Consider the following 9,796-nt stretch of genomic DNA (forward strand, 5'->3'; position numbering starts at 1 on the left):
CTGCAGTACCTGTTACACCGTCCCTCTCCCACCACTAACCAAAGGCTTTCTCTCAAGTTGAGGCTAATTACACTACAAAGTGTAGCTATTTTTTTTGGCTGAAAAAACGTTGGCAGCCAACGTTTCTCATTCATCATTTGGCTCAGAAGTGGCTTTGTGGAAATGACTAATTTGGAGCGTTCATAGCCTGTCTTTGAAGAATTCAAAACTACACCCTAGCTAGTCCAGTGGTGGTGCACACCTTTAATCCCAGCACTCAGGAGGCAGAGGCAGGGGGAACCTTTGAGTTTGAGGCCTGCGTGGTCTACAGAGTGAGATCCAGGATGGCCAGGGTGGCCAAGGCTACACAAAGAAACCCTGTCTCAAATTAAAAAAAAAACAAACAAAAAACAAAAAACAAAACAACCAATCAACTAAAACAACAACAACAACAAAACAAACCCAAAACCCCAAGCCCAAAAACCAAACCAACCAAACAAAAAACCTTACAACCTATTTTGAGAAAAATAACTGACAAGTGATGACAAGGCTTCCAAGTATCAGTACCCTTCTCTCACTTTTAAAATCAGTGTCTTTCCCTCTGCCTTACAAAGAGCATTATCCCTTTATTCACTCCTGAACAACATATTAATGCCTATTAATTCAGAGACGTGAGCATTGGAGTAGTTTCCAAAAGCACTCGATGGGGCTTCCACTCCTGTATCTACTTTTGTTGTTGTTTTGTGACAAGGTCTCACTATGCAGCCTCAGCTGACCTGAACCTCACTATATAGACCAGGCTGAGATTGCCCTCTCCTCTGCCCCTGCCTACCAAGTGCTGGGATTAAAGGTGAGCACCATGGGACGTGGTTCTCCTGTAACTATGGTAACTGTGGGTGTGAGCCCGCCTGCAGCTTGGAGAACACCCTCCCGCGTTCCAAGCTGGACACAAAGTCTGTTTAGATCTCCCAGGCAAGGCGTTGGTTTCCTTACTGTGGAGGGTTTGTGGAATTAATAGCTATTTTTTCCCTTTTGTAAACAAGGCAAATGCCTATGGACAGTATGTGACAAACCCTCCTTGCCTTATGTCACATGCTGCCTGCCTTATCCACAAACCCAAGGTCCTTCCTATATAATCCCCTTGGGTGCTGTCCAGGGGCTTGCTTACTGTCTGGGGTTGTTGGCTGCCTAACAGGAACACCCCACTCAGGAGAGAGAGAGACCTCAGCCGGGCTCCCTGTTCAGCCTCAGATACTGATTTTTCAAGTCCAGGAGCCTGTGCCAGCATCCACAGGTATCAGGGATTCCCCAGTCAGAGGGCAGGAAGATCACATTTCCTAAACAAAACTGTGGCAAAAGCTAGAGGCATACTTTCTGGCAAATAGTACCTGGTGTGTTTGGGCAAATGCTCTTGGAAGAACTATGGCGCTCAAGAGCCTTGTAATGTGGTCGCCATCTCCTCACCGGGAACTTCATTAACTTCGAAGTCCTTTTGTATGGCTGATTCTACAGAACAAGCTAAATGCTTGGAGCTGATGTTTTAGAATAATTTTTAAAATTGTTATAATGGCTAGTATGTATATTCATATTCTCTCTGTGTGATAGTATTTAAAGTCATTAACATCACAGGACATATAATGACTAAATCTTTCTAAGAAAGCTTCAACAATTCCAGTCAAGTAATCTTGAAGCCAAGCAAAGCTGCACCTGAACCTAGACATTAGTCAGTGTAGATCCTGCCCTGCCTCTTGAACTTCAGTTTTCTAATTCAAAATCAAGGTCATATGGGTACGTATTTAACAGTATTTAGCATCACGGCTGAGTAATGGCTCTTATGTCTCCTAGGTGCCCCAAAAAGACAGATCCAACAAGAAAAGCTATCAGACATTATAAGTCCAGATACCCTTTGCTTGTTTAGATCAGCACCACAGGGTCAGGGCCAGGGGCTGAATGAGTATGCATGTTGTCTCAGTTACAAAGTGCGTTTACATATTGTAGCTTATTTGATCTTTGGTTAGACAGTAAACAACTCTATCAGAAGAGTATAAAAGTTTGGAACAGATGTTCAAAGTGTTGAGCAATTTTTCCTTCTGGAAATGATTAATTAAATGGTATAAAGTACACTCTTGAATCCCATGTAAAGGAATCCTAGGAAGAATCAGGTGGAAGTGTAAGATCTGGCACTAGTTAAATTCCTGCCTTTGGGAGATTCGCTCAACTTTTTTGGAGTTAGTGTTCTCATCTGTCTAGTTTGTGTGTGTGTGCGTGCGCGTGTGCATGCATGCACATGCACACACATATGCTCTCACAAAGAACATTCTAGAAATATGGAGGACTAGATGATTTAAAAATCGTCTCCCTAAAATGCTTCCAGACACAAAGGTATAAAGCAGACTCCAATATGGGAAACAAACCATTCTCCAAAGCCCCTCCCACCAGTAAGGTTCTGTAATTTCAGATTTGACCTGTGAAAGCGACTGCCTGAGACACTTCAAGGATCTGGCTCTTTGCAGGCGGTTGAAGGTCATGCTAGGACTGTGGAAGGGGCAGTGGTAGCTCGGCCCTGCCGAGTCATTGTCTGACCATGACCTGACTCTTGGCTGTGCAGGAACGAGCTGAGCAGGCACCTGTGGTTGGGGGAGTCTCTGAAAAGAACATCATGTTCGAAAGCTGCTTGTGTGTTGTCTTAGTCCAATGAGAACTGTAGGCAGACACTATGGCCAAAGCTGCAGGTGGACTAGACTCTCACTCGGGACACAACAGCAGCAATATCCAGGAGTTGCTGGGTGAGGGAGGGGGCATTTGAACCCAGGTCTATCTGACTCAGAACCTGTGCTCTCAGCCACTTCACCATATTACTTTGTTAGTCCAGAGTTCTGCATGCAAGGTTCATGACTGAAGGCTGTTCTGTGTCATAGGGGAGAGAAGCCATTGTCCCCTGACAGCCTCTGTTGGTACCTGCGCTCCCTATGATGGCCAGCATCTGTCCACTCCTCACTTTGAAGCTCAGATTTCGGATGCCCAGCTCACAGGCGTCTTGGCTGCTGTGAGCCCTCCAAGGTATCTTGAACTGAGCCAGCTGCTCAAACCAAGGCACCTGAGAGGCGATGTCCACCTGTGGGGAGAGGGTAGGGAGTCCGTGGGAAGCTAAACCATTCATAGGGCCTCAGCAGCTTCTACTTACTGCGTTTTGTATAATTCCTCTCACAGGAAACACCCTGATAACTGATAAACAATAGATCTTGAGGCATCCCACACCCCAGTCCTACCAAACATGGCAGTGAGAGGTCCTACCCACCATCCTGTTCAAGTCTAGAGCTGTGGGGGTGGGTGACCAGAAAGCATGTGAAATAGCAGAAAAACAGCAAGCATTTACCAGCTGCAAGTCATTACAATAATCACTTTATATCATTCTCCCATCTACTGTCCATTGCAAACATATGGCCTGGGCGCTATTGTCTGTTTTTCCGAGCAGTTCAAAGCAGCTGAGGAATTTACTCAAGCTCATGTAGTTTACAGTACACAACAGAGCAGAGAGGGGCCACAGAGTGGCTCATTCCTTTGTTTAGACTCACAAGCACAAGAAGGCTAGCTTGGGTCTCTGAAGTTCACCATCCCACTTGGGAAGCATGTGGTCTACCCCTGGGGAAATGGGGGATTGGGAATCATTGAATTCTGACAAAGGCATTCTGGAGATCCTCCATGGTTGCCTTTGCATTCTGGATGTTTTATCAGCAATAGGACAACATATTTTATTAAAAATAGACCATATGTAGGTACATAGATAGATAGATAGATAGATAGATAGATAGATAGATAGATGATGGATGGATAGCTAGATGTTAGATAGATGATGGAAAGATGGATAGATGATAGATACAGATAAATGACAGATAGATAGATAGATATATGATAGTTGGATAGATAGATGTTAGATAGATAGGTGATAGGTAGATAGATGATAAATAGATAGATGATGATAGATCTAACTGGATGAAATCTCAATAAATGGTAATTTACTTAAGAACATATTGTTAATTTCCTAGTTTTGATAATTACTATGTAGTTTGCAAGATGTTTACTTGAAGGGAAGCTAGACAGTGTGTTTCCACAAACACTGGGTATTGCTATATGTGTTTTCTACAGGTATGTACATGCACATGTGTGTGTAAATGCATCTTGCACATGTGTGTTTAGAGCTCAGTGGTAAATGGCACTTTCTACTTTACTTTTGAGACCTGGTCTCTTGCTGAACCTGGAACTCACAGATTCGGCCAGGGTAAATGACATGTAAGGATCCTCCTGTCTCTAGGACCACAGACACGTACCACCCAGACCAGACTGTCTTCTGTGGGTTCTGGAAATCTGAGCTCAGGAACTTTACTGAGTGGGCCATTTTCTTAGCCCCTTTGATAATCTGTCATCTAATACAGATATATAATATGTTCATATGTGTCATACATATCATATATGTTTGTATATACAAACACACATATTTTATGTATATGGTAAACATATAATGTTATAAACATAAAAATGTGTGTATGAATGTATACAAATGCACACACACTATATATATATAAAACTTTCCTTCCTTCCTTCCTTCTTTCCTTCCTTCCTTCCTTCCTTCCTTCCTTCCTTTCCCTGAATATTCTGTTAGTTGCTCACCCTTCTCCCCTGCACCCAGGCATGTGCCCCTACCTGGTAGGTGAGATCTCTGACCTCCAGAGTGTTGGACTGGCCACTGTAGGTGAAGTAGAGACTGTTGTCACTTTCAGAGGAGAATAAGCTATCCTGGAGGCCCTGCTGGGAGACATGTCAGGTGAGGGGCATGGAAGCAGACAGGAGGGCACCAACCGGTACAGGCATCTGCTGGCATTGTGGTCGTGACCCCACACTGGAAGGAAGTGGGATCATGTAGGTATACCCCAGGGCTCTGAGAAAAACATGACCATTGATGGGGGTGGTCCGGGCTTCTCCAGGACAGGTCCCGCAGGTTCAGGCTGGCGCCTGAATCTAAGCTGCTTAACTAATGACCCTCCAGATTCCAGTGGGGAGATCTGTCTGAGCTGGGAGCCACAAAGCCCTTGATAGGTGACTTTTGCTTTCCGAATCTGGCTGAATATCATCGAATGTCAAATAGACACAGCATGAAAAAGAGACAGACAACAGCAAGTTGACTCTGAGTATCTGTGACAATGTCTCCCCAGGGAAGTTTTAACTTATGTTGATAAGGAATTTTGTGCCACAAAGCCCTTGCAAGTCCTTCTGGGACATTTTGGAGGAAGCCCTGCCATCACCATCATCATTGTCATCGTCACTACCATCATCCCAAAATGACTATAATGCTGTCCTTATTGTTGAGGTGGTGGTATATTTGTGTTTCCAGTGTGACCTTGTAGTCAACCTGTAAAGGTCAAATGCAGCAATCACCTTCCCTGCTTCTTATTTCTTTGTGTTGGAAGCCATCAAATTATTCTCTTCTGGTCTTTTGTTTTAAAAGTTAAAATTTTATTTTATTTCATGTATATGACTGTTTTCCTGCATGCATGTATGTGCACCACACACATACCTGGTACACTCAGAGGTCAAAAGAGGTCACTGGGTCCTCTGGACCTGGAGTTATGGATGGTTGTGAACCATCTGTGTGTGATGGAAATGGGGCCTAGGTATTCTCAGGTGCTCTTAATGTTTGAGCATCTCTCCAGCTCCATTCTCTGATCTTTATTAAAAAAATAATAATAGCAATGGTATAAACTATGCTCACCCCACTGTGCTTCAGAACACTAGAACTTATGTCTCCTATCTCATTCTGACACCCAGGATCTGACTGCCTTCCATCCCTTCCCCAGTAATAGAATTACAGAATAGAATCTCTCTGAAGTAGGAATATATTGGAGATACCTTTTGGTGTGTGTGTGTGTGTGTGTGTGTGTGTGTCCACGCGTGCACGCGCACATGTGTTGGGGAACCAAATCCATGGCATCAAATCTGCTAGGTCAATCACAATACCTACAGAACCATAGCACCACATCCCAGGTCCCTGGGGTTTCTTGTTTTCAAATCAACTATCTTTAGGAGAGATCTTAGTTACTTGCATGGGCTAGGAATCTGTTGGTAGATACAGATGCTGATACAACAGTTCGGTTAGTTGGCTTCATGGGTGGAGGGGCTGCTGAGGCAGGAGAGCTCAGGTTACTGCACTATTGTGACAAGAGAGGTGTAAAGACCTGGGGGTTTACACAAACAAAGAGGACGGAGTGGAAGAGCGCCCTGCTTGCCACTCTAACTCACCCAAGCCCACGGACCCCACCCACACAGAGTCTGGGTTTCCAGCCTCACAGGCAACTCAGCTTCTGTAAGGGAAAAAATCCTGTCTAGCTTGTGGATGACTTCTACTCCATTTAAAAATATTTTCCTTGGCACCCAGGAAGGATTTGTTAGACTCTTCCCGAGGTTTTGACAAATTCTCTCTATTTTTCAAACCCTTAAATATCTATTCAGCTGACACTGTAATCAGCACGACTGTCAGAACGTCATTTGAATTTGTGACAGGTGACAACCTAAAAAAGTGAAAGCGGGTTTATCTGCAGGTAACCAGTATGGCTCCTGCTGGGCTGCAGTGCCATGTCTCCTTGTATTAACTTCTGGTTAAATTCCTGAGTCAGAAGCCCAGACATGTGGGAAAACCCAGAGGGCAAAAAAAGGAAGAAATGTGCAGAAAATGGTGTCTGGCCGAGACAAAAATGCTAAGTTTCTGGCCCAAACTCTGTTGACCCCTGCAGACGTGACCTCACCTGCTCTGCTAAGAGTCCAGGCTTTCCTATCCCCATTTCTGTCCATGGGGTGAGGAGGCTGTGGACCATGGGCCCTGCAGCCAGAGTTCCCTGTGTAGATAGCCTTGATCTCCTCCCTCCTCTCAGGCCACCTTTCTGAGTATGTGCAGTGCCAGTCTCTGTAGAAGGCCTGACTAGAATATGAGTAGATGAATGTGTGACCGCTGTGTGAGTTCTTTGTAGAGTGAGATGCTCGGTGGGCAGAGAAGGGGACGGATGACCACTGCATGGACCAGAAGCCAGCTCCTCAAGAAACCCCCAGTTTTCTAAATTTGCATACAGAGATCAGAGATAAAAACCATTGGACAGTTTTTAGCTTGACTGGCAGCTTTTAGGTCTAGAGGTGCAGGGTGTGTCAGTGTCATTGGTTTTTGTCCCCAGCCCTGCAGTTGTCAGTGGCGGGCCATCACAGGGCACCTATAACAGTGGGAACTCACAGGAGAAACTGTACATGGCAGGTCCTAGGCACACTTTTGGATATAGAATTCTGACAGCTCATTGCCTCTTTAGCTGTGGTGGTGATCTGTAGGGCAAAAGTCCCCAAAGCCACCACTGATTTTATATCCTATTCAGGAAGGGGGCATCAAAGATGTAGTAGGAGTTAGTTCCCCATACATATCAGCCTCACGTAGAATTCTGACAGCAGGGTTGACTGTTGCTGTGGTAGCAGGATTGGTCAAGCCCAAGCAACCCTGTCTCACCTAGAGCAGGGGCTGAGGCTTCCCTGGTGGATGTGGTTAGCCTGTTCTGGTTTTTCTCTCCAGAAAAGTGGGCGGGGTATAGAAGCTGGGGGTGGAGATCATCTCCACTCTGTCTTCCCATACTGCCTTCTACTTCAAAGCCATTTACCAAGCAAATGTTTCTCTGGTTAGATGAGGAAGAAAGCCTAGGAGCTCCATTTCCTTGGCCGCCTTGCTGCTCTCTGTTCATTCTGTCTCTCTCCCTGATAGTAAAATTGCAGGCATACAATTCTGACACCCCCAAACAAGCAATCTCTTGTCTACCACTGAGGTTCTTGGTCTGATGATCTGTGATGGGGTGTCATTTGTAAAACAATCCCAGTCATTCACAGGAACATCACCTCCCCTCAGAAGCATCACCTCCCTCCCTTCAGGAGCATGTTGTCAGTGGGAAGTGACCACACCGGCCTCCTGGCCCCTGAACGTGTTCCTCTCAGCCCGCCAACACTGAGGAGACTGGGCCTTGTTGCCCCATTTCCATTCTACTTGAAGTCCAGGTGGTAAATTAGGACTAACCCTGTGGTAGGAAAGAAAGGTCAGTTTCGCCCTGCCTTCACCCTGAACTAGATGGCTGAGCTCACTCACCGAAGCATCCTGAAGTATAGTCCCGTTCCACAGCTGGTTCTCCTCATTGGTCTTCTCAGCCATGACCCGTGGTGTTTGTGCCCTTTGTGTGGCTCCCGAGGCCTCCCCTGCTGCGGGGCTCTGTCTTTGCTCCTTAGAGCTGGGGCACCTGAGCCTTCCTCTGTGCCGGCCTTTCTCCCAGCATTCCTCTCTGGCAAACCCTCCTATAAACACAGTGTGTTCTGCCTATTGTCGAGATAAGGACATTCTGGCTAAAGGTACATCTGATAATGGCATCGTTGGCCAAATTGGTGAACTGTCGTGTTGTCTCTCACGAGGACTCGAGGGCACTGGATCAGACAGGGCACTCCCATTGGCTCCTCAGTTAAAGCTGCTCTGGAGCCGGGACAGGCCACTAGAAAATTCACTTGCATTTGCTTCCTGCTGGCCATGAGTGAGCTGCCCTTTCTGAGTCCAGAGGGAGCCAGAGGGCCTCACATCAGCAGAGGGTCTCAGAGCTCCCTGGAGGAAGGCTCCGTTACAGGCACAGAGGCTCGGCACAGCTTAGGTGTCCTGCATGTGTCCTTCAGTGTCAGGTAAGGGGACCCCACAGCAAAAAGCTGGGCTTCCCACTCTCTCTGATACAGTTTCCAAATAGGTGGGTGGGCCTGTGGGCTTTGGGCTGCCTGTCTAGCAGATCAGGGTGGAAGTGGACAGTCTGTAGCAACAATGAGTAGTAGCTCCTCCCCCTGCCCAGGGCAGAGCCTGAACATTAAAACATGCCCTGCCTGAAGCTGCTTTCTGCTTCTCACCCATTTCTGCTTTTACCCTTCCTTGGCTTGTCCTACCACCTGCCCTGTGTAGAAGGAGAAGGCTCGGAAAGTAGGGGTGCTAGGGGCACAAGGTTGAATGAACACTGCTGAAGGAATGCAGGGTTCACCTCAAGAATAAACATTGTGCAGAGTACCATCTCATAGCCAGAGTCCCAGAAATCCAAGCAGCTAATGGGAGGCATGTTCCTTGGGTGGTGGCCAACTTGTCATCACACCTCCAAGGACATAGAGTGGGACATAAGGCTGAAACTGAGTTGTTAACCTGTCCAGGGGCAACTGGGATGGGGTAGGGCTTGGGGGCAGGGGTCTGGCCCCTTCCGGGACCCTACTCTGCCTTTGCCCTTGTGGGATTTCCTTTAAAGCAACCATGTCGGGCCCTGGTGGAACATCAAGTCATGCCAGCAGAGGTGGGACAGGCAAATCCTCAAAGATATCTCCTTGTACATCGAGAGTGGACAGATCATGTGCATCTTAGGCAGCTCAGGTAAGCGCCTGGGGCTCCTAACTTCTAAGGCAGGCTCTGGGAGGCTTGGGCTTGCTCTAAGAGCAATGTTTAAGTTTGTAGAGATAAGGCCATGCATTTAGTATTTGAACAAAATCTAGTGACTTGTCTGACTGTGACTAGAACCTGGTACCAAAGTGAAATCTTGAGAAAAATCCCTGGAAAGAATGGAAAGTCCTGCCTAACTCATAAGCGCTTTCTTTGCTTGTTGCTTGTTGACTGTGGTGATCAAATTCAGAGCCTTGGGCATGCTAAGTAAGCCCTTTGCCACAGAGCCCCAGCCCCAACTGTATTCCCTTCCTTCTTCCCTCCTTCTCTACCCTTTCTCCCTCCCTCCCTTCC

General features: G+C 46.5%; 2 protein-coding genes across 3 annotated transcripts in view; one reads left to right on the top strand and one right to left on the bottom strand.

Annotated features, from left to right (window-relative positions):
- Abcg8 (ATP binding cassette subfamily G member 8) overlaps positions 1–8,300 on the bottom strand; it is a 16,258-nt gene extending 7,958 nt beyond the window's left edge. Inside the window, exons 1-3 of one of the 2 annotated variants that reach the window (XM_031355549.1) lie at positions 8,141–8,300; positions 4,681–4,782; positions 2,938–3,094 (exon numbers count right to left, since the gene is read on the bottom strand). In XM_031355549.1, the coding sequence (XP_031211409.1) occupies positions 2,938–3,094; positions 4,681–4,782; positions 8,141–8,203 (322 nt within the window). In that variant the 5' untranslated portion in view covers positions 8,204–8,300. Of the gene's footprint in view, positions 1–2,937; positions 3,095–4,680; positions 4,786–8,140 lie in introns of both variants that reach the window. The other variant, XM_031355547.1, reaches the window with a different exon arrangement.
- A 126-nt stretch (positions 8,301–8,426) lies between these two features.
- The window catches only part of Abcg5 (ATP binding cassette subfamily G member 5), a 27,736-nt gene continuing 26,366 nt past the window's right edge, over positions 8,427–9,796 (top strand). The window contains exons 1-2 of the mRNA XM_031355550.1: positions 8,427–8,715; positions 9,315–9,436. Of these exons, the coding sequence (XP_031211410.1) occupies positions 8,570–8,715; positions 9,315–9,436 (268 nt within the window). The 5' untranslated portion in view covers positions 8,427–8,569. The remainder of the gene's footprint in view (positions 8,716–9,314; positions 9,437–9,796) is intronic.

The sequence above is a fragment of the Mastomys coucha genome, unplaced genomic scaffold (genome assembly GCF_008632895.1).
Source record: "Mastomys coucha isolate ucsf_1 unplaced genomic scaffold, UCSF_Mcou_1 pScaffold6, whole genome shotgun sequence".
Lineage (NCBI taxonomy): Eukaryota > Metazoa > Chordata > Mammalia > Rodentia > Muridae > Mastomys > Mastomys coucha.